Source organism: Varroa jacobsoni, unplaced genomic scaffold (assembly GCF_002532875.2).
Source record: "Varroa jacobsoni isolate VJ856 unplaced genomic scaffold, vjacob_1.0 scaffold_266, whole genome shotgun sequence".
Classification (NCBI taxonomy): domain Eukaryota; kingdom Metazoa; phylum Arthropoda; class Arachnida; order Mesostigmata; family Varroidae; genus Varroa; species Varroa jacobsoni.
The window spans coordinates 133556-160709 of record NW_019213168.1 but is presented as its reverse complement, the minus strand read 5'-3'; the positions used below and the strand labels follow the sequence as shown (position 1 = coordinate 160709).

At 46.0% G+C, this 27154-nt stretch overlaps 2 protein-coding genes across 3 annotated transcripts in view; one reads left to right on the top strand and one right to left on the bottom strand.

Moving 5' to 3' along the window:
• The window catches only part of mon2 (Mon2 homolog, regulator of endosome-to-Golgi trafficking), an 85211-nt gene that overhangs the window by 21286 nt on the left and 36771 nt on the right, over window positions 1–27154 (top strand). The window lies entirely within an intron of this gene.
• LOC111258810 (uncharacterized) lies at window positions 6724–18346 on the bottom strand. Its single transcript, XM_022830360.2, has 5 exons — window positions 18234–18346; window positions 17180–17408; window positions 14195–14419; window positions 13559–13936; window positions 6724–13059 (listed from the first exon to the last, which is right to left on the bottom strand). The coding sequence occupies exons 1-5, from the start codon at window positions 18341–18343 to the stop codon at window positions 11647–11649; spliced, it is 2355 nt and encodes a 784-aa protein (XP_022686095.2). The 5' UTR covers window positions 18344–18346; the 3' UTR covers window positions 6724–11646.

Genomic DNA, 27154 nt, shown 5'->3' with positions numbered 1-27154 from the left:
ATTCAACGTCGTACGAAATATATGAGACTATTTAAAGCCTTCAATTGCAGCAATTGAGCGTACGTTGTGCTGATAGCAGCTTTTGACGTTCTGCTGTTACATTACTTAGGACCAAGAGAAACAGCGAATTCCATCAAGCCTTGAATACGTCGCCGCAGCATCAGCAGAAGCGATCGCAGAAGAATCATATGCTCGCGTGATGCTGACGGCGGACATTTGTCATTGCTGTTAGAGGCGTCACTGTTTGCCGTTATCAGAGCCGCTAGCCTGCACATTCCATACAGCCCCAGAGAGCTTATATCTATATAATTTTAAGCTATCTAGCTTAAAATTTTTCCAAACTCCCAGCTTTGGAGCGATTTTGAAACTTTTCGAGTTTTATAAACGGGATAGTTGTACACTTGCTTATCGTTGTCGATCAAAAAAATTCCCTAAAATTTAAAAAAAAATAATAAAGGACGGCCAGCTGAAGGTAGGCCTATTTATTTCATTTATAAAAAAATACTTTGTGGAGACAATTGCACAGTTGGTAAACTCTCTCCAAGTTGATTTTTTACATTGCGTTTTAAAACATGTTGATCTATCTGAACAATGGTAGCATTTCTCCTCTATATACTTGTGTATAGGTTGGACTTACCACTAAGTAGATAACTTTTTCGTTTTCTACGTTCTAATTTAATTTGGTACGTCGATGCTCATAAAGCTGATTTCATACTGCAGCGTCCTCGCTTTAATTAGAAATAGGAACTTGATCCAATAGAAAACACTAATCTGAAGAACAATTTTCAGTATGCCGTTGTATAATTAGCTCTTTTTGGACTTGCAATAGTGAGCATGTCACGCAGGAGTAAAGTGACCCTAAACTTAGCCACATAATAAACCTAAGAATTGTGGACGTGTCATTCGAAAGGCTCAGATATGAGTCCTTCGATAGTAGAAACGAGCAAATATTAACAAAATCAATAACAAATAACTGTAAAATAACAGCAATCAGCCATATAAACAATCAGATACGAAACGCACTGTGTCAAAAATGGGCGGGTTTCAGAACATAAAACATTAGCCTTTCAGGACACAGCAGATCCTAACCTGCAAGTTCTAGTCTAGTTCATTTTGCAAATAACTATCCTCAATTTTCCATATATCATTCACGGTAACTGGCAAAACTAGTTCGGTTCGAATTTTAATCGTTTGATAGCGTGGTGCGTCGTTTAGAGCTTAGTCTACCGAATTCGCATGTAAAAATCTAATGTATACTCCAGCACGCTCATTCATGGAAGGGGTAAATTTAAAAGACTGGGTAAAGGAACAACGGCATATGGATATGTTTATACACCAGAGAGACAATATCTGTTATTATTGCCGATGCCCTCTGTGTCGCATTCAGCTGTATACTGTCCGTATAGCATGGAACCAGTATAGCTACAGCGTCCTCTTCTATTCTACGCTATTTCCGTGTGCTCCCTTGGACACCAAGGACGAACTTGGCGCCGTGACCGGGTCTGATGGAAGGTTTCGATGCTCCCAGTGTCGTTATTGCTGGTGGCATAGCGATTTTGTTTGTCGGAATTTCGCAATTGTTAGCTAGTGTAGTTGTGCGAGCCCTTTTCCGTCTCAGTGCACCTTAGCTTATACTCATCCTATTCTTTCCGCTGCTACCTCTGAGTTTCATCAGCCATCCTTGTCGCCGCTACAAGGCTTTCCGTTTCTTTCGTCATAGTTTTCGACGTTGTTCTGCGACTTCGGAGCGACCAGAGCCGCGGGTGCTGGCTTTGTACTTCAGCACATTCTCCCCGTTTGGCAGCGAGTTGCATCGAGGCGAGCGTCTTCTAGGTTTGTTTTAACGATGAAGACGTTCAGACGCCCCCAGATACCTAATTACCCATTAGCGTCGAGTCTTACTTACAAGAACAAACAAGGCCTATTGCCCGTCAAGGATGTGAGAACGTGTGTGGAAACTGGCTCCGCCTGTTGAAATACGAAGGGCGCAACATAACAAATCGAAATACAGAGCCAACATAACGCGCAGCGCGAATATTTGAATCGTGTCATGGGGACCGATATTGCTGCTACTGTTCGTATAATAACTATGAGAAAACTATTAGAATAGAGAATGCTGTACAAATGTTTGAGTGGGCGAGCAAGTAAAACTGTACCGCTTTATGCCAAATGCCTTCATTGGCCTGAATACGACGGTGATTTGTCAGCGTCGTCGGTGCAGTTGCTCGTGTAGTTGTTTCAGGACAAGTTCATAAAAAAGCAAAAAAATAGTGATGGTGGCATAAGGTAGATACGCACTTGGGTTTGCAAACCGGGTATTGTGACTGTTTGTTTATCTTTTTGTCCGCCTGGATGTATGGACTCACGGCTTTACAGGTAACGAAAATTGAAAGACAGTATTACAGTCTTCTTACTAGCAATACGTCAATAGTATCGTGTAGTAGTCTCGAAATCTGGGAGAGAGATAGCTCGATGGTGCAAACGATGTTCCCGCTTAACAAAAGATCATTTTTCGATGGTCATTGCGCCATTGACGGCCTGCTAATTGGTTCAGCCTATGTTCCATCTTCAACAGGAACAAACTTACACAATATATCGGTAATGGTGAACTTGAAACCCATATTGTGACAAGAAAGCAAGAGCCCCCATATTCTAGCCGTCTGGAGAATGCTTACTGGTGCGGTTCCGCGGGCGACGTCCAAAAAATTTGACTTGTCGAAGACGAAGATACACGTTGATGGGCGTGTTAAGTAGAGTTGCCCTTATTCAGATCGTATCAGTTCACTAGGTGATCAGATGATTTAAACATAGGGATTATACGATGTCTTATAACGTTGTCCTTAAAATATGTGTACGACCCGGCCACTATATTCTGGAACAGGACTTGGGATTGCTGCAATCAGTTCATAGCAATAACAATAATAATGAGCCGGAACGACAGATTTGGCTGGCCGGTCATATTCGAATGAGCGCCGTTATTACGTTCAATGAATGAACAAACCTTTACAACCCTACACGCAGACAGGATTACACCTTAACAGTTTCAAGGTAAACTAGGGACGTTCCTTGCTAACAAGTGTACTTGAATGCTAGCGCTGTATCAGGCCAACTGGATACTGTCTAATTTTCCAACTGCCAGCATGTTTACCTTAACCGGTTTGGTTTTAAGCGGCAATTTTTGCACTAAACCTTAACCACAGCTATACACAGTATGGGCTAATGCCTCCTATATATTCAAACTGCGGTTTATATGTTGTGGTGTGTCGAATGGCCGGCCGAATGCTACGCTCAATCTACGAGCTGTTCCGCTCCATAACGTACTCATACCTCTCACATTTGGTATGTCTTAAAGCTGCTCCTTTGAAATAAGGTGTATCTTTGTCCAATTAGATATTGAATACGAAATTATTTTATAAAGAAATACACCTGTGTTGTCGTGAAAGTGACCTGAAAGTTAAGTTTGTACGCCTACTCGAAGGCCCAAAATGATCCACGTATTTCGGTGCTAGCAGGATTTATGAAAGAGCTAGTAAGTCTCTGTCGAGCGCTTAGGGATACTGGTTGGCGTTTTACGAAAAAAAAAAAAAAGACGAAAACGTGTACCCTAGATACCAGCTCATGCTCAAGAAATAGCAGTAACAAATCGACGGGAAACGTTCAGTTAGCGGGAGACACTAGTGAGAGGCATCATACGCTTGATTCGATTTGGCGGCATTGGATGAGAAAACACGGAAGGTTTCAAGGAAAAGGGTTTTTCAACTGTCCGAGTCCGATTTGGTAGAGCGTTTCCTGAACCGGTATGGGACTGAAGATGGACCGTGCGAAGAGTTTGCGTAACTCAAACGAAGCACCGCGGACTACCGAAAGAAACCGGACCCTTAGTAGAACGAACAATCGACTGGCGGCCTAAATCTGCCTGGCTCGCGAGCTACGTAACAGCAGCAATGAAGGGGTCGTATGGAGACCGTCAGCATAGTGTAAGGCCACACGTTGGAAAGATCGCACTCTGTTTCGAGCAGTGTACGTTATGAACGTCGTGAATCACTTCTATGTTGAAGCGCAACGCGAAAGTGTACCTTGGAACCCAACGATCATTAACGCGATATCCCTGTGTACATAGCCTTCAGTGCATCAGCACGGTCCAGCTTGGAAACGAAGCTGCTGGTGGAAATCCGAGGGCAAATTTTGCAGCGTCATTAAAAGAAAGCCAAGAAGCAAATTTCCGATGGTTGTCTCTAGCAACTGCATTTGAGAGTGGCTGTACTTTTAATGGGTTTCTATTTAAATACAGTATGCGCTGGCATTCCTATCCAAAGGATATTTGTCTTGTGTTCACAGCTGGACAAACCGTCGATCCTAGTTGCTTATGGTATAGGCCATTACGGGTTAAAGGAGTCCGTGCGCCAATTGGAGTGCAGGGGTACCTCACAGAAGAGTTTGAAATTGTATTAGCGAGTTCATCCATCCACGGTTGCTATGTTTGCCAGCGAACAAAGGCCAGTAAACAAGGTAGGCCGCTAGAGACATCAAAGGGATTCGACGAATCGCTGGTTGAACAATCCAAAACCCTACACGCTCTTAGAGACGGTGTCTGGGGAGCGTAGGTGGTCTCGCCGCTAATGAAGCCAACCTTTGAAATTGGGTTTGAAAGTGGAGTTTGAGATTGCGGTCTTTGTCAGCCGCTTTGCTACACAAATGAACCATGTTCTACGACGTCCGAGCCTGGTCCTATAATGTTCTTTGGACAATAGGTCCTTGAATCAGTTAGCAGTACGGAGTGGAGCGAACTAGGTACCATATGAAACCCAATCGATATATATGTGCAGTTTAATCAGAACGGCTAGAATAGATTTCGGTAGCTCGATCAAAACCTGGTAAGCGAGTCCAACTTGAAAAGTATTAAATATGGCCTTCCGAATTCCTATAAGAATAAATACACGTAAGCCGTTATATAAGAGCAGGGCAAGTGAACTATTTCTGTTTTGATCTGTGTTTCTACACGAACACATATACATATATATATGTTCGGCAGGTTCTGGCCTGTCTTTTTTTGTAAAAGGATGCTATCAATGTTTTGATCATACAGTGACTTCTTACCTAAACAACCTGCCTTTCGACCGCATTCGACATTCATTATTCTATTCCTAGTACGTTAAGAGCAGATTACTACGCCAAAGAAAGGTTTATTTATTGTCCGTTGTAGGCACAGGTTTGCAATGATGGCTGGCTGTAACAGTCCACGCACGAGTGAACTAGCGATCCTACTGTAGAAGGTCTAAATCGATATGCGGTCCTGGTCAAGGCGACAAGTATGCATCATCATCTTGTCAATGAAGCCAGCTCTGTCCTTTTTCCCAAGGGAGACTGTTATATTCTGTCGTAAGCGGAAGGTCTAATTAGTCCGCTTGGATCTTTCGTCTAGTCCGAGTAGTGACGTACCCGGGAGGAAAGGTTTCGTCCAGACGAATTTAAATATGGCTACTTTGCCAATGCACGAAAATTGCCAACACGAGATTATGTAAGCCAGCGGCCAGCGCACGTGACCGGCTGCGCTGACAGTCAGTTTTATGAAAAGAACGCGGTTTTGCAGCACTACTATAGTAATAGTAATATATATATATAGCATGTATTCTATGTTTATCTTACGGTAACAGCATCTTCATAACAAATTCTCTGGCGGACTTACTGACAGCGCTTAGTTGAATTCTCCGAATTATAATTTAGAGAGCAAGTGAACTAGCTGACAAAAACCCTATAAAGAGCCTTACAGAAAACGTCTTTTATCACGAGCGAAACTTTACTGATTGCAACAAATCGTATTGAGCCAGCTATAAATGCTAGAGACGGAATCGTTGCCTTGTCTACTCGGTCTGTTATACGTCTTATTCCATCGATGGTGGGTGTGTTGAAGGTAATACATTGTATTTACTAAGTTTTTCTTTGAAAATTGGGCTTGGGCAGAGACCCCAATGTCGTTAGGAAACTCCCTTGGCTTTCATGGCCAATTGAGAAGGCATTATGGCAGGGGGTCGTAATAGATACAGGATGTTATTACGTTTTGTCTTCCGAATTACATTAGTTCGGCACCGTCTGTTGTGACCTTGAAACATAGGGCAAACAGTGGTAATCTAGGTCTTCACATAGTGTTTTTCTACGGCAGGTCCTTACATTGAACGAGTTATCATCTTGGAAATAACACTACTATACTTAGGTGCGACTATGAGCCATCCTATTGATTACTTTTCTATTTGATTCGTTTAAAAAATGAATAAAGGTATTGTTGGCCATCTTTTATACGGGATGAACTGCGCGTTGGTGGGTATCTTAGGGCGGTGTCCGTCCTTTTTCAGCTAGAGAATTGCTTGTATCACTAGCAAAATGATTCGGGCTTACCACTGGGGAATCGCTGTAATTGTTACACTAGCCACATACCGCTTATTCTGTAGTTCTTTGCGTCCTTATTATTCTGCACAGTAGTTCATCCCGTTGATTTTTGCTAGACCTCTTTACGCATTGCTTTAAATTTCTATCAGGTTTCAATCTGTTCTATGATCTCTGCCAGAACGTATAATGTCTGCCATAGCATATATCTGATGGATAGCGGCAGTTGCGGCCGTGAAGCCTAACCTTAGCAGGTGCTATGAGGGAGACGTATATCACCTGTTAATATGAACCCCTAATAGCCGATCCTGTCTAGTTACTAAGGAATAAGAACACAACCGGTGTAGTTTGCCAATGATATATGTTTATTGATAACCACATCATCCTCGTTACTGTTGTTAGATGTCTGATTTTTTTTATTACGTTGTTATTGGTTTGTCTGCATGTTTATATTGTGCACCAGTTGAGCATATTTAGTTATGTAACAACGCGTATCTTCAGTCCAGTAGTTCCTCCAGTCTACTTAGGTATCAGTCATTGGTCGCCCTTTTCTGTCCCTGTTCCAAAATGATATCCATAACGAAATCCATCGTCCACACGTTGCCGTTTGCTTCACGCCATTGTTCTTTATTTGATTCGGCCACGGATAGGTAATCACTTTCTCAGCTCAGATCGACTTGGAAGTATGTCTTCTTTCGAGTTCGTATTGAGTTAGGTTCGCCTACAATAAATTTCTAACAAGCGGCTGTCCATTGCACCTTTCATTTACTTCATTATCTGTGTTCTCTTTTGTTATTATAATATATTTTATTTGCTAGTGTTCGTCGGAGAAAGAAACGACAAACGAGTGAGTGAGTGTTTAGCTGTATTAATAAATCTATGTACAATGTTTGCGCCAGCATTATTATCGCGTGCACACACGCAGGTGCCTCACCACGATTGTGTAGTTCTATCTTAGCGTGTGTACGTGTCCAAGCAAGAGCTAAAACCCCTTAAGGCTGTACGGCCTGACGACATACCACCTAAGACCGCTAGGACGGGCTACCTTGCTGAGGGTGTGATTTTCGCGTTCATCTCCTCCGATCGTGTCCTCCGTTGCAGTACAGCAATCGTGAGGGGTTACTTTCGCATGCCGTGGCTTCACCATACAACTTCTCATCTCGATAATGAAGAAGGATATATAGTCTTTAATTTTTACCTAAGTATTTCGTTTTTACCTTTGGTCGCTAGCATCTTCTGTCTATGATTGATCGCTTCGTCGTCATCTTCCACCAATATTAGCGATTTCAGCATCGAATCGTGCTTGCTTACTCAATCCAAACATTTGATTCTGTTTTATCGCTTATCGGATTGCGTATCAGCTCTTCTTTGCGCCATACCTCGTAATGGCTCGTAGATGTTATCAGTTGCAATGTTTCTCCAGTATATCGTCGTGAATCAATTCTAGTTAATGGTGTTTTTCTCGTTCATTCGCCTCCCAGTTCAATGATCAATGGACATGATGCGTTGGTTAGTATTTCGCGCACCAACATGCAATTTTATGTATATTTATATATAGGGCGCTCTCGTACTTGTCGCCGCCGGCACCGCTATCAGCTCCTCTATCGGTTCAACATTGTACGCATGTGATCTGTATGTGTGTGTGTGTGTGTGTGTTTGTATTTATTAGTTAGTTAGGTTAGTGTCCGCAGTTACAGATTACGCTATCATTATAATCTCATTATCAGTTATTATTATGTATGACTTCCGCCCATCCTGTCACCCTGCGTTTTCGTAGTTCATATCATCTCATGCCGTCATAAACAGTACGAAATAACTGTGAAAACACCTCAACCGATATTTACAATGTTATAAAAATAAACATTAAAAACACAAATTGCTTAGTCCACAACGCCTCACCGTTTGTTTATCGTCAATCTCCAGTTTTTTTTTTCTGTGTGTTTAGCTGTTCTACCGTCATTCGAATCGAACGATCGTTTATCTCCTCCAAAGGACAGCAGCTGTTGTTATTGTCGTAATAGTCTCAGCGTTACCCGATCAAGCGCTTTATCAGTCTGAAAAGTTTCTGAGTAGCACCAGTTAGGACGGTAACGCATTCGCGTCCGACGACCCCCCACCGTTCATTACATGACGTTGTTCGTAATGAGACTTTGCGCACGAAACGAGAGCTACGTCTTCAGTAGGTTGTGTATTGATGTGCGAACGACGTTCGAGACTTCAATGGTGCCTAATGACGCGGCCGTGAGAGTCTGCTACTGATTTTCAATTCTTGTTGAAGAAAATAGGGGATGAGCATGCTTTAAAAAGCAGTTAATTTTTTATAGTGATCTAGCGATGCTTAGTGTTAAAATCTATGTATAGAATTCCGCTTATTTTATTTGATCGCGCTTTAATTATGCGAAATCGTCGTCGATAGGTCTTCCTGCTAGACGAAGGGAACAGATTAGTCGTAATAAACGTGCGATAATGATTTTCTTTTCGACCTGCTAAACGACCTATTTGTATATGTGTGCAGAAGTGTAGCGTACGTGTGCGTGTTAAGAAAAATGCCTATTTGAGTTTAGTCAATCTAATTCGTTTCTACACTGGCTATTTTTATCACTCGTAATGTCACTATCATCACCATAATCTTGGCGCACAGCTGTCTCCTTTAGCAACATTCTATAGTATATATATATATATATATATATATATATATATAGGCAATAACAACTGCAACAAAACCATAGTGTTCTCATCATTCGATCTGAATATATATATATGTATATATATTCTCATACATTGTCGTGACATCTGCTTGCTTCTCTTAGAATAGTTCGTGTTGCTTCTTACTTAAATTATTATTATAATTATCATCAGTATTTATGTTTATATCACAATCGTATCACATTCGGGTCCAACCGTTCCCTGGTCCCAGCGCATAGGACCAAGGCCTTCTCGTCTACAAGAAGCCGTCCGTAGGGTATCGCAGGACAACTTCTTAAGAATACGTTCCATAACAGTCCCTAAACACTCCACTCTTGTATACAAAACGGGGAGAGTTACCCGTGCAGTATGTAACTGTACACGTTGTCCTCCCGCGATAGAATAGAAGCGATTATTTTTCAAGCGGTTCGCTCCTGCTCATGGCTTTCAACCTATTAAGCGAAACGCAAAGCTTAGTCGGAGGTTAAGTTTCGATTTGATACGTGAGCGCTATGATGCCAAACGGTTGCCGAGTTATCTTTTATTCATTGTTTCATACGTAAATGTGGCAAGTTTTCTGTAACGTTACGTTATGGGTTGAAGGGATGGGGCGTATGCATGTGAACGGTATTCATACTACAGAAGTCAGGTTCGCTTAGAGGACATTATCATCCAGATACAGGTTGCTGTTCGTTTAACACTCCGATGTTATACACCAAAATCATCCAATTCGTTAGTGCGTGTGGCATTTTTTCTGTCTTATGCCGAGTCTGTTTCTGACATTCGGACTCTTGACGGCTTTCGTTCAGGCCGGAGGTGGGGGGAGCCGGTCGCAGTGTTTCACACTACGACGGGACGCTAATTACAACAATCACGTTCAATCAGTTGGATCTTTCCAGGTTATTAGGGTCTTTCTGTACTCACCTTTACTATCACAGAAAGGTTCATCAGCCCCGTTAAGTTTTCCGAGCGTCGACGCTTGACCCTGTCCTTCGTTTCAACTATGTATCCGGCGCTTTTTTTGCAGGTCCTATTCACTGTTTTCACATTCCCACTGCATTGCTCCGTAGTGGTTCGCTAGGAAACAAGCTCGACTTAACTTCTTCTTATACGTAGCACAAGTTTCATCAATCAGCCGCGTTTATTATCCGGACAGTTTGTTGAGTTAACGAGGGCTTGCTGGGCAGGGCGCAGTTAACTAGTGGATCTTGTGGGTAATGCCCAAAACGTTCAGACAACCAGGAAGGGAGCTGTAGTTCAGGGATTTATTTTTCATTAGGACCCACGTTTTTGCACAGTAACACGTTGATTTGCTGTAATTATCATCGTAGCAATTGGCATACGGTATCTCAGTATTTCTTTGCTATCTTCCTTCACTTCATAGTGGCTTCTCCTTCTCTTCCGTCGTTGGTTCCCTCTTTATTTTTGAGGCAAGGGTTTTTCACGGTATGTATGTTTGCGTGTGTGCGTGTGCCGGGATCAAGTTGGGAAGTGCGAAATTTAGTGATTAGTAGTAGCTATGTATGATGAAGGGTAGTTTTTTCTTTGAAGCCTCCTTCCTTGCTTCCTGTTTTCTGTCCATTAGACTTTGTCATGTTCAATTTACTGATGTGACCAATCGTGAATTTCGTAGAGGCGTCGGGCTCTGTCGGAGTTCCAGGTATGGTTGTTTGGTCATTACGTCGTTCTATGACTGGACGTTATTGCTTCCGACTCGACGCACCGTCTCCGAGTGTCGCGTGCGTTAGCTGTTCCTCTGGGAGGTTCATCTCGTGATTGGGGGGTGTAGATCGATCAAAAAAAATACCAGTAGTTGCCAGTAATTATAAACAATGTTGCTTTTTTTTGGAAGAAGTGTTTTCCAAGTTGTCGTTTGATGAAGTGTCATCAATTTTTGGTTAACTTTTTCTGGTTTTCACACAATCACAGACGCGCTTACCGATCAACGATGCGTATTCGAGCGTGCTGACACATGCTTCCAACTTTTATTGTGCCTATTTCTATTGTTGTATTGATGCTCATTCAGATATTAGAATGCGAGGCCAGTACGAAAAAGTGCCTCACAACTGTTAGGAAATACACCACATCTTGAGGACTCTGATCTCTTTTTTTTCGTATCCATCTATCATTGGGTGCTAAATTATCTTTGGTGTTGTTTTTTCGTCTCGTCATCTGTACGCGCTCCGGTCGTGCTTGATTGTATTCTAAGATGTCCTTTTCTCTCAATAACACACACATATACTCAATCGTGAATTCTTTCGTCGTCGTTCCCGATGTTGTCTAGGTGTCTTAAGTTCCCTCAGCTCCTCATTGATCATCAGTTCTTCAATAGCTCGATGGTTGCTTTATCTTCGGCTTTCATTATGGCCGGGTCGGTATGAATTCTCGTTGTCGTTCTCACACTTCCGCCTGTCGTTGACGCCGTCTAATGGCATCGTGTTGATGTTTGTTCGTGTAAGGTGGTTTGCCGCCTTCACCAGTTCCGCCGATTCCGCTGTTGTTGAACATCAGCGAATCCGTAGCATCGTTGCCTCTGCCGAAGTCGCATGGTTTTTCGAAGTAACTCGCACAGCCACGCAGTCAACTCTGTACCACAACGCTGTGTTGGCGCTGAGATTGCATTTGCTGCTCAAGCTGTTGTTGTTGTTGATGCTCCAGATGAATGTGCTGTTGCTGGCTATGACGCAGATGATTACTGTTGCTGCTGCTATTGTTGTTGTTGCTGTCGCCGCCGCCGCCGCCGCCGCCGCCGCCGTCGTCGTGGCTACGACCATCGCCGCCGTGGTTAGTTGCCATGCTGGTGTTTGCTTCACAGTTTCCGCTGCTGTGAATAATATTATTTATCGCGTTATTGTTCGTTGAATGGTTTATTTGTATTGATTGCATTTGCTGCAGCTGTTGTTGTTGCTGCAGCTGCTGTTGCAGCTGTTGCGGGGGGCTTGGCGACGGGCTGACCCGAAAAGGGCTAGACGGTCTGGCCTTCTTGTGTCGCAGGATTGCCGGTTGCAGCGGAAGCTGCTGGTGTGGCTGCTGCGGGATTGCCTGCTGCTGGGGCTGCATTGGCTGCTGCTGCTGCTGCTGCTGCTGAGGGTGACAGCCATTATCCGTACCGACATTGTGAATATTGGCAACGACATTGGGGGCGGGACTAGAGGCGCAGCTGTCTATCAAGCCACTGCCACTGTGGCTTGGATAGCTGCTTTGCTGACTACTGTTGAGATTATGACTACTCAGGTTATGATGATTGTTACTACTATTAAGACGGTTAGCGCCACTGCTACTGTGGGTAGCTCTACTGTTAGCGCTGTTGGCATTATGATCAGCATTATTGCTGCACACCTGCGCATCCGAGGCCGGCTGCACTAACGCCAAGGGTCGAGCCTGGTCGCCGTTAGGCGATGGCGAGAGCCCCATACGGTGTTGCGATGGAGGCGGACTCAGCGGACTAAGGTCGATCGCATCTCGGGACAAGAGCGGCGACGCTGCCGAGATTTGGGGCGAAATCGACAATTCGCGTCGTCTAGAAAGTGGCCTTTGCTGCTGAAGGCCTTGCTGTTGATGCTGGTCAACGATTGAAAGTGCCTGACGGGCCGGGGGCGGCAATGGACTGAGGCTACATGGACTACAACGGTTAATTGGTGACGGTGAACGTGACATCGGGTGTGGTGATAGCGGCTGTTGTGGCGATACCAAAGTCATGCTATGATGACCAGCAAGAGGTGGCTGTGGGCGTGAAGGAGGGGAGGCCAGGATAATCTGGCGAGGCGGTTGACCTTGCGGGAGGCACATGGTGCTTTGCAAGGTGGAAATTGGCGGCAGCGGCTGGTGGTGACTCCCTTGAGATTCGCCAAGAAGCTGATGTCCGGCCGGTAATGATGGTAAAGGAGGTGATGCTGACACAAGGGGTGACATAACCGAATTGCCTTGCTGTTGTGGTTGATGCTGTGTGACTAGGGAAGCATGATGATGGTTCAGTTGGTTATCGTCTTCCATCTGTAAATCGAACGAATCATAGAGACAAATAAAACTTATAGAGCGAATGAAGTTAAGTAAGAGGTAACGCCCTCAATAGTAACCGACTAGTCTAAAGTACACTAACGAAAACTATAAAAAGAGAAGTAGACAATCAAATAAAAAACAAAAACGAAGGAAAACTAGACAAGGAAGATGGAAGTATATTGAAGACCCGTTTTGAACAGCGGCCTGTATATATTATGCACGTGTATGTTCCGTCCATGCGTGATACCATCGCATGAAACGTGGGAAAGGTTTCAACTGGACAAGTCCAACCGAAGCTCATTGCTTAGCTGTGCAAAGTTACGAGTAAACTGAACAAAAGTGGACTCTCACAAGTTGTTTACCGGTTTGTCATTGAAGCTAACCGGACAAATGTCCCGTTTCTTGTACCTAAAGTGTTGCTCTGGCTACGTCCTATGAGTCCGGCCACTCGCAGGCCGATTTACCCTGCCAATGTGTCTGCTGATTTATTTACCGATTCTGGAACGGCTTCCGCTACGCCTGTTCCACTTGAGGCGGCCATGGCCTGCGGCGTAGCCTGCTGTATCCGATGTCGAACACCTGTTCCATTACTGCCGCCTCGACCCTGCTGTTTATTAGTAACGTAGAGTAACTGACGAAGCTTGTCGACTTCACTTCGTAGCATCCCAAGTTCCGTGCGAAGTTGAAGGTTTTCCTGTTCAAGGTAAAGCACTCTGAGCGTTGTCTGCTGTTCCTTAATGCGACGAAGTTCTCTGGAACGCTTGGCCGATTCGTTGTTTCTCTTGCGTCGCTCCCAGTAGGCTTCATCTTTACACTCCTTTGGAATAGGTGTTGGTAGCTTCTTTTTCTGGCCTGAACTCATTTTGTGCACCTGGAAAGGATGAGGCAATAGGACGGCTGAAATCGCAACGAAAAGCCTAACAAATGATCTATGTGTCCAAGGCATATATGGAATTTGCACCGTTACGTAATTGCTACTGGTATGACTTTACTGCGATTCTAACTAATCATCGATGTTTGTTTGACAAAATGGTAAGCGGACGAGTCGATATGCCATTTGATGGTCAGTGACGTCAGCTGCGACCGACGTTAGTAACAAACTTGTATTCTATCGTAGAAAAGTACTTACCAAGTCATGGGGTATGTGCTGCGGTACGAAGGGTAGCTGATGCTGATTGAGGGGGTTTCCACTATGGTGTGTGGTATTGGGCAGTGTATGTGGCGGGGGTGACGCTGCTCCGTCGGACGAGTTAACCGACGAGAAACTGCTGTGTCTTCCTTTCGGGTCATTGGCTGCTAATAATATTCCGCCGCCGGAAACCCCGTTTGCAACGTGGTGTTGTTGTTGTTGCATCTGTAATACACGGTGTAAGTTAGTTGAACGACTGCATAAATATTGTTTATATTAAGAAAAATATAAGCTGTTCAATCGTTTTATTGTATTAGAATATTTCGATGATAGCCGTTATATGTGCTCTTTGAACTGTTGAGGTTGCCTGGGCGACTCCTTTGTGAACCCGGCGAACATGAACATTTTGTCAGGGGTAACTACTCAGACCTCCATAACGGACGTGGACATGCCCCTCATAGACCCTAAAAGCTCATTCGCAGCTTAATATCAAACAACTGCATAAAGTTGCACACACGCACCTAGCTTTGTTGAGAAATCCCAGTTAGACGATAAGTCGAGTGCCATTCTTTGTCACTTTACCGCCGTTCAATATGGTATCGACAACATCGGTGGAGTTCGAAATCAACCACATTTATCTAGATGCCAACCCCAACAGATTTGTTGTGCCTAGGATATACGCCTTACCTTAAGAGTAGCATCGTAAACAACCGCCACAACAGCGGCTGATGTCTACAGTATCGTCTGCTTACGTATAAAAATTCTCGTGCTGCAAATCGCACAATCAGTGCGCTAATATAGTTGCATAGTTCAACAGGTTATTTAATTCTTAGACATCATCGTTGCCGCTACCATCACTTTCAGTCTCTTCACTATGAACGCTGTGCCTGCCCGCCCGCCCCTCGCAGTTTGTTTCTTTGTCCGCTCGTCCGTTTGTTGTTTTGTGAACGCATGCGGACGTAACTTCGGTGCATCGAATAGGACTGTGCCGATACGTAGCATGATCAAGCGCGGCGGGTTTGTGCGGAGCGGAACGTAACTTAGTCATTGTCACAGACGGCGGGGCCTGTTCCAGCTGCGGCTGATACCAGCATCAGCGACGGGAGCCTGCCACCACTGTAAGGTGCGCCGTGTCCTTCGGTCTGCGTGACCGGCTGGGTGTCTGTTGCCCTTAAGAGTTTTGGGAGAGAGACGAGTCGTCGCTAGCGGTAGCAGCGGCGGCCGCAGCGCGTTGCGGTGTTGCGCTCAGGGACACAGGAGGAGCTCCGGGGGTTTTTCTCCCACACGACGGGGGTCAGTCTAGACAGCGACGGGGTTAGAAAAGGGGTCTGAGAGCCACTGGCAGCGGTGGTAACGCCAGTCTCAAAGCAGAAGCAATGGTGGTTGCCGGAATCATGCTCTTAACAAACAAGTGAACTAAGGCTCATACTAGGAGCGCGAGGGCGGCCTTATCGAACCCTATTTACCCGTGCCGTATTGACCAATACTAGCGGAACCAACAACGACATTACCAACGACGTCAACTATTACTATCATCACCACCACGATGAATATGACGGTAACAACGACAACATCAAATACGCAACCCTTCTTACCTTTTCCATCTTGCCGTATTCGTATAGCACCACCGTCGGATACCTCCTACATTCATTTGCGCGACTTTTATGACTCTTGACCCTGTTCCCATCGAGTGTTCCCCTTTGTAATGTTGTCGACTATCCGATCCAACAGATTTGAGTCTGCCCCTGCCCTTTTTTACCCTAGAGGTACCAATGCCCCTGCAGCCACAATTAACCACTACAATGCGAACAGGAATGCCGGAGGTAGCTTCAAGCAGCTACACGTTAAAACACGTCTTATTAATTTGACCTTAAAGGTGACCGATTTAGAGTTGAAATCGAGAAATACTACAGCGAGATAGGTATATCAAAATCGACCTGAGCTGCTCCTGCTGATGCTCCTAACGCAGTGCACGTAGATGCAGAAGCAACGCATGTTTAGACGCATGACGGGTACTATCAGAGAAGCGCGGGACATTGCTGCTGCTGGGCTTCTCGTTATTTTTGACGGGTTTGTGGCGAGTAGTGGTGCCGCTATCGCATGAGACTGAACGGCTGTTGTTGTTTTCTTGGGGCTCTCTTCAATACATGTTTCCGCTAAAATAAATAGATAGTATGTTTTCAAAGAAAGCCATAATTTGAGGCGGTATTGTGTAACGGGGCAGAAAGCTGAGTGAGTGGAAATGGCCCGGTTAGCCGATAGGCCACCTGTCGTGACAAGCAGCTCGTGTATGTAATGGTTTTGACACCGACATTGTACCCCTTTTTCTAGCTACTACTCCTTTCTCTTGTCCTATGTACCGCTACTAAACTATTCGGCTCCAATTCTGAGCTCCTAAATACTGTATTGCATTCTTCCTCGTGCCGAACTTGGCCATACGTAACAAAAGGCCTGAGTCGACTCAGCAGGCACTCAGAAGCTGCTTGAAACGCTTTGGTTGCGCGCTTTCCCCACCCACTTGGGCAGCTGCAGTTCTCACCGTTTTCATACTTCTTTCTCAATACTGCCGATTGTAGTTCGGTTACAGCAATGGCCGATTGCAATAATAGCACAAATGTCACCCTTCAGGTTAGCTAGTCGGGCGGGGGTGGAGGCAACTAGTAGATCTACGAACTTCCTGATCTGTTTCAACTAAAAACGGCCATACACCGTATGGTGTGTTTTGTCGCAGCCTGATCTCCAGACCGACGGAACTAACCTCAGAGCAAATGCCTCAGCTTGTCCTAGTGTTGTTTTCTATATTATGTAGACGGCGTTTCTGTGGTCCTAGTCAGGCGGTGCGAACAGGTTTTCCAGGCGCCTGTTGTACTGTTAGGAAAATATAACTCCAAATAATGTGGATAGAAAGTCATGCAAGGACGTATTCATATCTATTATAGATAAGTTAGTTGGTAGGGCTCAATAGTGGAAGAAGCCTTTACGTACCTGTTGCATGATGTGGTTCGTGCCTGGCTGGGCGAGCTGTGAAAGAAATGGAGGCGGTGGCAGAGGAGGGCCTGCAAGTCCATTGGACCTGCCTTGGCTCTCAATGGAAACATGGTTAATACCGTGTCCTCCCAGTCCATTGTGGGCGTTTGTGAGGAGCAATGATGGTGAACTTGACGATCCTGAACTACTCAACGGGCTTTCGTTAGTCATACGGTTCAAGTCGTCCCTGCAACGCGATAATGCAACGAATATAAAAGAAATTTAGACATGGAGCGTAATTTGGCTCATCGTAGATTTGTTGCAGTCCTTTTGTTATGACAGTTAATATAGTATGCCTGCTGATTACGACGATTATATAACACAAGACTAGCGAAAGGAGGCCTTTTTTTAAACTTTTAGGTGTTTTGATGTAACAGCTGATCAAAGCTTACTTGGAGCCGAGCTATAGCTATCATCGATGGTTTACGGTATCGTGAACGTATAGAGCGTCACTATTTCATAAACAGTAGCCAGAGCTCGCAGAAAGAAAAAGGGAATCTCTTAATGCTTAGGGTTTATGGCAGCTTCTTCGACTTGTAGAGACACCTCCCACTCGCTGCACAATTCGCTGCCAACATCGCACAGGCGAACTTGGTAAGGGGTGAGGGTACGGACAGCCGTCACGGAGATGCACTCAAAGGGCCCTCGATGTAGGGGAGAGACTCAAGCTGTGGGCCTTCTCTTGGTTAACTTGTTTACGTTTTTGCCCCGATGCAATGGGGTTGTATGTGGGCGGATGGGACAGGACCTTCTCCGGATATAAAGCGCTTCGCCCTGCTGTCTCTAAATAGCCGGCGGTAAGTAACAGTACATAAATTGACTGCATACTAAATACTATGGTCGTTTTTCTCTCCTGTTGTTATCTTCCTCGTCTAATTCTCTTAGATGCATTCAAACATAGCACCCAGAGACGCGAATCCATGGAAATGTTTGCTGGAGCGTAGGTCGGAAAGTGATTCTATTGACAAGACGGTACTTCAACAGAATTCGATTTTCACTTTATCGAACTTACCGTGGTGCGTGAGGATCGCGCATGATGAGCTGTGGTGGAGGGGGTCCGTGTCCACGGTCGACTATCAGGTCACCTAAGGCCCTCTGGCGCCCACGCGTTGGTAAATCCATATTCATACGCTCCTATACACCAGAAACGAATAAAGAAAACAAGGGAAAAGTCCGATGTTATTCTAATAACAGTTATGCTATCAATATTGTCAACTTGTCACATACACCTAAATAACAACCCACGTGGCATAGTTGGATTCGTATGCAACTGTAGGAACTGTAAGCATCTTCAGAAATGCAAACAAGATTAATAATTATCCGAGTCAAAGTCATAACGATATTATATTTGTAGGCCATTACATAAGGAGGCGTGGTTGGGCAGATTGGTTATTCTAGGAGATTGTACAAGTTTTGCAAGCACGATGTCGGGTTCACACTCACCGGTCGTTGTTCCCTAGTTGAGCCCCCCATATCATTCTTGATGACACTCATGTCAATCGCGTTACAATCATGATCTGTATCCGAATCGGACTCTTCGTATTCGGCATGGTATGCCGACGACATGGATCCGCTTCGCAGGCGAACATCCATATCTCCTGTGGAGGCTGAACTGGGCGGGCTGGCTTCTACGTGGACACAGGACAAGATCTTTGTATTAGCTTATTTAGTCGTTTCAACTGAGGAAATAGCACTTAGTAGTAGCACATGCTCGTCGCTGCCCAGAGCAGCCTCGCGTGTAGAAAAAAGGTGTCATCTCGAAACTTGTTAATTTGGAAGGTACGCTATTTGGGAGGCTGTGCTTGGGGTACGCTATTTGGGGGGCTGGGCTTGGGCTACGCTTGGACAATGTTAGGCGACAACTGGATATCTTGACTGTGTGGCCAATTGTACCGTAACATAGGATGTCATTCAAGCTAGCTGCGTATCATACATCGCTGAAATATGTGGGTGTTTTACAATGCACAGATCGAATTAGCTCCAACTCAACCTTACGTCAACGTATCATATGGATTCACCAAGCTTGGCCACCGCTACTGCTTCGTACCGACTGGCTGTCAAGAGAGCGATAAAAATATCTGGGTCACTGTAACAGGATACGTCTTTAACTAGCTGAACGAAACAAGCCAATAATGAGATGATGCAATTTTAGACAGATCACAGGAGACCAATGGCGGGAGTCATTTATTTTCAGGAGGGGGAACGGTTGAGAAGTTAGGTCAATGTATGTACTTTCTGAAATTTTTAGTTCGGTTACATATATAATGTACCTCGGCAGGTCGAAATTGCTGGGACCCGTTGTAGAAAGCGGTGATCAACTTCGAACTTGTCGAACTTGTATCTGGCAACCTCCATTTCGGAGCTACACTGAATCATATCTCACCGCTGTGGAGCCACTGTTGTAAATAAGCTTACTTCTTTTTGTGCGAGTCAACGACGCCTTTTAATTCTTTGGTAGTTGTAAGCACTGTCCCTGTTATTTTACGGGTTGTTGTTACTCAGATAACAGCAGCTGCCGTGTTGTCACGAGTTTAATCGACGACAGCAAATGACGCACCGTTCGATTGGGGGGTGAAGCGTCGGGGCGTCGGTTCTAATATTACTCGTTGAATACTAAAAGTGTATACAATGTACCAATTTTATCGATCCCGATGCGCATCCACATCCACACAATCAGACGTCGTATCGTATTTTTCTGTATGGTATGGCACAATACGGAGTTTAGCCAGTCTTCTGTACCTCCGTGCTATTTTTCGCATATAATTCCAATCAAGTGATGCTGGTCACGCTAGTAACCTAGTCACTTCTGGCAACTTTTGATACTTAGCGCACGCGTTATCTGTCTCTGCTTCTTCAGCGTTCGCTTTTTTGTCTATCACAAGATATCACCGAGGTATCTTTCTGGCTGACTGGTCACCCGCTGCTGCTATTGTTATTGTTGCTTGTGGCTTGACGACACTGTTTATCTATCTATACTATTTAGCAAAGTAAACAGTGAAAATCGTTGCAGCTTATGAATAGTAGCAGCAATTTGTGCTCTACCCGTTCGCGCTGCCCGTTGCAATATCTTGGCTTGTCTAGTCCAGAATGATGAGGGTGTGACTAAGCGCAGGCGACTCTAGCCTGCTGCTGCTACCACTGCTGATGCTTCTGGCTTTGACGAAGGACAGGCGCCGACTATTGCGTGGCGGCCGTGGCGTCGTTTTGCGCGCGGCTGCCGCTATAGAGGGAGAGACATTGCGAAACCCTAACGCACACGGGGGAGGGCGCGTCACTCACCGCACTCAGACCATCAGAGAGAGATCCCCTGGAACCCCAGATTGCTCCAGTTACTCCAGTCGTTCCAGTTTGCCCCTGTCTTACATCCAGTTTGCCTAGCCCCACAGCCGTTTCTTAGTCCGCTTGCTACGCCCCTACCTCGCCCCAGCTTCGGCTCACATAACCCAACCAAGCTCGACAACGGCACCGCTGCTCCCACTAGCAGCAGCCGCAGCGCCGGTCGGCCTCTCTGGCGCTCCTCGTTCAGCTCCTCTTCCTGCTGGTAGGATCCACCCTGCTCGCTCCGAACCTCGGCCTGCCTTTCCTGACTCGCCTGCTAGCTTAGTACGTTCTCCCAGAAGCCATATCATGCTATTCTGTGCTATACTAGTCTGACGGTTTGCCCCTAACGGCGCGCTAGTACAGAACGGCGGCAATTGGACATTAACCCAGAAAGGGCTCATGCTGCTGCAGACCGCAGCATCGGTGGAGTCGTGTCGAGTGGACTCGAGGGTGAGGGAACGAGTGGATGGTTCACATTTGCCAGTGGCTGGCACCGCCCCGCGGCAGAGAGTCCCTGCAGACGCCAAAGGAGCGGACATAGGGTAAGAGGGGTTCGTTCAAGACTAGCGGGGTTGCGAAGACCAAGAGGCAGGGTAAGATGGATAGGGATGGTGTCTCCCCACTACTACCAACACCGAGTGGAGATCGTGAGGTTCCGCTGCCAGAAGAGGCTGCCGTTGCCACCGCCATTACCGCCGACCTGGAACTGTAGCCGCATTTCTACTACAACTAGCTACTCGTCTGGAATCAGCAGCAGCGTCTGTGGGGGTGCGCAGGGATAGAACAAGCCCAGTCAGCAACGGGAGCCCTAACGTCGGTCGGTCTGTCGGATACACCGCACTGCCGCGCCACTGGTACCACCTTCATCACGAACGCTACCAGCGTAGTTGGGTGTTCGTCTGCCTCATCGATCGGCGTAATCGTCCACTTCGACTGGGAGAGAGAAAAAAGAGGGAGAGACAGAGGCCAAAGCGCATCCGGCAGAGGCCAGCGCCGTGCGCACCCAACAGAGCGGCGACCAGAATAGCGAGCAACTCGCCGCTCAAGTCTGGAGCAAACGACAGACGTTAGCCCCACTATGGCCACCGCCGCCGACGTCGTTACCGCTGCCCTTCTCTACGCCTGCGCGCTGTTCCTGTCGCGACCTGAGCCCGTACTAGCTGCCTGGCATGCTGGAGAGCCCCGGGGATCATTTCCGTCTTACATTATCCTACCGCATCATACACTACTATACTATATAGCCTATCCAATTGCTTTGTTAGCTCTATCAGCGTGTCACTCCGCGCGCAAAGACCCCGCTCACTTCTCTGCCCCAGTCCAGTCGTCAGCGTTTTACCTTGACCCCGTTTCTCTAGACGGCGGTGGCTTAGCCGCCAGCAAGCAGCCAGACAGCCGAAGTAACAGCAGACGGTCCTACAATACACAGCAACAAGATCATCCATGGAGACGACGTCAACGATGCGGGGTGCCATAACGTCTGCGCTCTCTGCCTGTTTGTCATGGCTATTATTGTCTTCGTTGCTATCGTTGTTGTTATCGTTAATGGTGTCATCGTTGACGCTGGCGCTGTTATCAGCGTTGGCCTTGTTGATGCTGTTATGTTTTTTCTGATTTTGGCCATTGCGGCTACTATTGCAGCAACGCTTATGCCGACTAGGTAATCGTGCCCATTTCTATAGGCTAGTTTTATTGTTGGCGCTCCCGAATATCGCTATCACTAATACGAGGTTCTACCTAAAAGAATATCGACGACTAAACGATTCGAAGTAACATTATCATCGTGCAACAGAAGACCCTGTCAATGACTTAATTTCACGCGTTGCATGGATTACTTCACGACGAACTTCCCCAGCAAGCCGCTTATGCGTCGTATACAATTGTAAAAACATGCCAAAAACAAAGAAAGAAATTTTCTACGTTTGCATGCAGTATTCTTTGCTGTGTTATTCCATACTGTCCCGTTTCGTCGTGTCCCTTTACGCTATAAGCATGCTATGGCAAAAATACGTGAAACGGGGACAAAGTACGTAACGCTCGGTACACAGCAGAGCGTCTCGCCCACGCTTGCGCCACGCCCCCTCTCTCTTGCAATTTATCATCATCAAACCATGAAGATCGACTCATCATCAACGATGCTGTCGTCTCCGGCGTTGGATCCGCTGAGAGCGGCTGGTTATCGACGTCTTGCTCACCCAATCTGTTGGTAATACGCTGCTGGTGCCGCGTCGTCATAGTTCTAACAAGAGTAACTATCACGCTAGTAAGAATGCTTAACGACATAACTCATTACGGCTCGAATAAGCGAGCGAAAAAAAATATGCAGAAAACGGCAAAAGGCCTAGCAGCAATAGCAGGCGGCAGAGAAATGGTGGGCAAAGCAGTGGGGCGATTATGTATACGCTGGATTATGTTGTTCGGCCGTTAGGCGTGGCCTTCATGGCTACAAAGAAACATCGCAACAGCGAGGGACAAAAGAAACGGATAAGGGTGAGATAAGGGATCGTTAGTTGTAGCTGCTAAGCAATGTGCATTGAAGAGACGAGACTGTTGGCAATGACGTCGGCCTGCTGTGGTTGGCGTCGGTGGGCAATGACGACGCACAATAATATGCCTACATATCTCGGAGGCCGCGACAAGCGGCTGCGTAACGACGATTCTATTATTCGCTATTTATGTGTATCGATTTGCGAGCTTCGTATAGAGTTCGCACCTCTTTCGTTGAACCTATACCCAAAAAAAGAAAAAGGCCTACTGGAGTTAGCCTTTGAGACGCGTAATTAACTAATCGCTGGTGTTGACGCATTCTCATAGTTTTCTTTTGAGCGTCAGGTTCCACATTAGGACGTATGTAGGATGCTGAAAAGGTATGGTGCCGACGTTGCAGACTCGCCATTATTCAATTAGCCCTAGAAATTAGCGTCTAGACAGCAGTACGATGTTATTCTTGCAGCTTTCGTGGTCTGGCCTCTCGGTACAGCGAAGGTCGTGGTGACGGTCCAAACGGCCATAGCTGTGCCCATAGTGACGTTACGGCGGTCTCTTATTCGAGATTCTTGTTCGTATAACCTCTCCTAAATCGCTCCGTTGGATGATTTTGGGTCGCATGCTACCAAACCGTAATGCAGTCAAGGTTTGGTATACCAGGGTTTCGCATCTTTTCTGGCCAGGATCCGTTGCTTCCACCACGGACGAAGAGATTGACGGCAAAAGGAGTGGCATGAGCAATCGAAGCGTCGGCTCGAGAAAGACGGTACAAGCCGCTGCCGGAGGCCAGACGACAGGATAGGGGCCAAACTGGGCCTCACTGTTGGAACAGTGGCACCCGGGAAAATGGGAACTCCCGCTATTGGAAAACACCTCTCTGCACTTTCCATTTTGCCCTCTCCTAGCAGTAATAGTCACTCACGGCTGCGCTGGGGGAGGCTGGCGGGCAAATCCGTGGGGTTCGCGAGTTCCTAGGCCAGGGAAGATTGGGGTAGAACCTTCTGCCGTTAGAATGGAAGGCTGAGCTACGTCTGACGTAAACGTACTCTGTACAGACCATTCGGCCAGCAGCAGCAGGCAAGCCCGCCGGCCGATGAACAGGCTCGAAGGAGCAGAACTTCTCCAGTCCTAGACGGGACTGGTGGGGTTAGAATAGAAACGAGTAAGCACTCCCAGATGCGCAAGACGTGAGAGGTTCAATGGAACTTAACGGACGAGGCCGTATTCCTTCTATAGCTGCTGTATAGATACAGAGCTAGACGTCGAATTGTACGCGCTCCATAGTAGGCACCGGTTGCTGATGGTAGATTACAGACAGTTCGTGAAACTGGGAGATTTTTGCATTTCTAATTTGGGTTGATTCAAAATATTGTTGCTTTTGTCAGCTGCTGGGAGTAGCGTAAAGCGGATAGAAAAATCACAACTGCACATGGCAGAAGCTCAGAGACGTAAAGTGGAACTGGGTCTTGCTTTTGAGAACGCCACGAAAACGGATCGATAGCATACAAGTAGGAGTTTTGGTTACTTACATTATCAAACTACCAAAGGTGCCGTAGAAATACCGCTTGCGTAAACATGTGATTACAGGCATACGCTAAGATTACGACTTATGATTTCGAATGATATATAAATCGGCTTAGATTGGCCTCTAAGGCAACTGCGGCAGTTTGCTAATCTTAAATGTAAAGACCGTTAATAGGAGAGGTTTAGTATTCCTTCATGTTTATGAAGCCAGCGGTACTACTCTTTAGTGTGCTAGGGTTACGTAGAGTTCGAACGTTTCGCAAAGGCGAAACACCAGTATTGATAAATACTTTCGAATGTAGCTTATTCCATGTAGGCCATGTCAGTTCTGTATGTTTCATATAGACTCCTTGCATTCCCACGCCATATATGTCATACCATACTGTCCTTATCTGCTCAGTTCGGAGACACGCCTCAGCTCATAATGCAGAGCAACTTTTCAAACATGTCCGAGAGTAAGCCGAACCCATCTTATAGACTTTCAGCGTTACCATTGACATAGCGCGTGTGGCGGTCCAAGTACCCGCGTGCATGCTACCACAATATGGACGGACTAATATGAATAAACTTATCAAGTGTTATAGCGAAACACAATCTAATAAAATCGGCTGGTTATTTTAATTTATCAAAAACCTTCTTTAGAGTATTTTTTTCGTCCTTTTTTCGCCCGCCTACATTGCCTAATAGTACTGAGTCCGTACGTCACGCGAAGCTTGATTGTAATACATATTATATAGAAACACCAGTAGTGCGTATTATCTTGTCTCTGGATCCCTGTGCACGTAAATTTCTCATCCCAGGGCAACATTTGCTGTTACCTCGCCTTTATTCAGGTTAGTCTAACTGAACCCATCTGACCTGGTGCTGTTAATGTACGACCAGTTTCATGCCCAAGTGCTTGCCTGTTTGCCTATCGGCCCGTTTACTCATTATCACGTAGACAATACCCTATATGTGATTGCTATTAGTCAGGTAGAGTTCATGCAAATCGGATGGCAAAGTGTGGGGGTTGAACCGAACGCCATTGCTGCCACGGCCATTGTCGCCCAAAATAGCTAATCAGTGTACTTTGGATGCTTCTGGGTCCGGCGGCAACTGCTGCTTCTAAGGGCGGGACAGCGTGGGTTAACGTGGTGATGTCCTTATCCTTTCCGCATGTTGGCGGGTACAGCCGCGTAGAAAGGGTTACAGCAAAGCGACGGGTCTGTCAAGCCTCTTTCTTGGACCATGCTACATTACACCATCATTTCAACAACGAAGCAGTGTGCGCCAACAGATCCACAGGCCTCCTCTTTTAAACTCGCGCCCCGCGGATCGAGGACTCTTAAAGCGACGGGGATGAGCGACAAGTTCGTGCCTCCCTCGCTGTCTGTTTCCTACGGCTGGCGTCCTCTTCAGCGGCGATGGCAGCAGCAGCAGGGACGCCAAGAGAGGGAGGAGCAACGAACACGTGTCCACGAAACAGACGACGAGGCCAACCATGAGTGGCGTTGAATGGCACCAAACGGCGGCCCATGATGGCGCGGCAAGGACGCCATTAATGCGTAATAGTTATCTTCAGGCACAAGAGCCCTTTTAGAGCACGACTACAGATGACAGCGACGGCGATACCGCTGAGCGAGCGAGCCTTGACAATGTCGGCCTGCGTCTGGTTTCGAGTCGACCCGTCTGCTGCTGTTGTCGGCATAAATAAAACAGGGGCTCTATAAATTGGCCTGCTTAGAAAGGCCATATAATAAAGTCAGTTGTGAGCTGACCATTGGGTACAGGCAATGACTTGAGGTCGTAGCAATTACTAGCCATTCATTTGCAAGGCGTGCCGGTGGAACGATTTGGTAGAAATTTAATGGAAGGCCTGATGTGTTAGCCTGGAGGCGTGGTCAACCGCTTTGGAAGGTACTATTTCGCATTCAAAATGTCTTAAAGGAATCATGAAGGGGATTGCGCGTTTATTTATAGACATTCTTATAGTAAACTCAAAGTCTATTGCTTTCATGTGATTAATGTATATTATGTCGTTCGGATATAGAGCTGATAAATCTAAATTGCTTGAATAAAATACACTTTTTTTAATCGGAACAAAAAAAGGCATGCTTTTATAGTCATTTCTATGAGCTGAGGTAGTGGCTCTTTTCTTGGATAAATGCAGAAGATAATGATGCGCGGAAGATCTGTATTAAGCGATGTCGATGACCTCGGCATACCAATAAGAAGCTATGTGCGCTGATATTACTAGTTACTTTGCGTAATTTACATGTTGGTATGCTTCACTCCTATATCTGCGTTTTTCCTTAACCGCTTGCCTACCGTAGGTTGGAAAACGAGTGCATTAAGAGTCTCAAGGGTGGGTTACTGTGTATATGCTGATGCTTTTGTTCAGCTAAAATCATTCTGATTGCTGATATCACGTAAAACCCTCGTTGCGTGAATCTTGAAATCAGCGATAAAGGCTTACCATACCACAGCAATGTCAACGTCCCGTCGATGCCGCCTGACGCTGTTCCAGCCCATAAGTTAAACTTATGTTTCTGCAATCTCAAAAAGCGCTAGCGAGGTTTGGCAGCAGAAAAGAGGGAGACATATGGCGGTGGTAGAAAAGTGTAT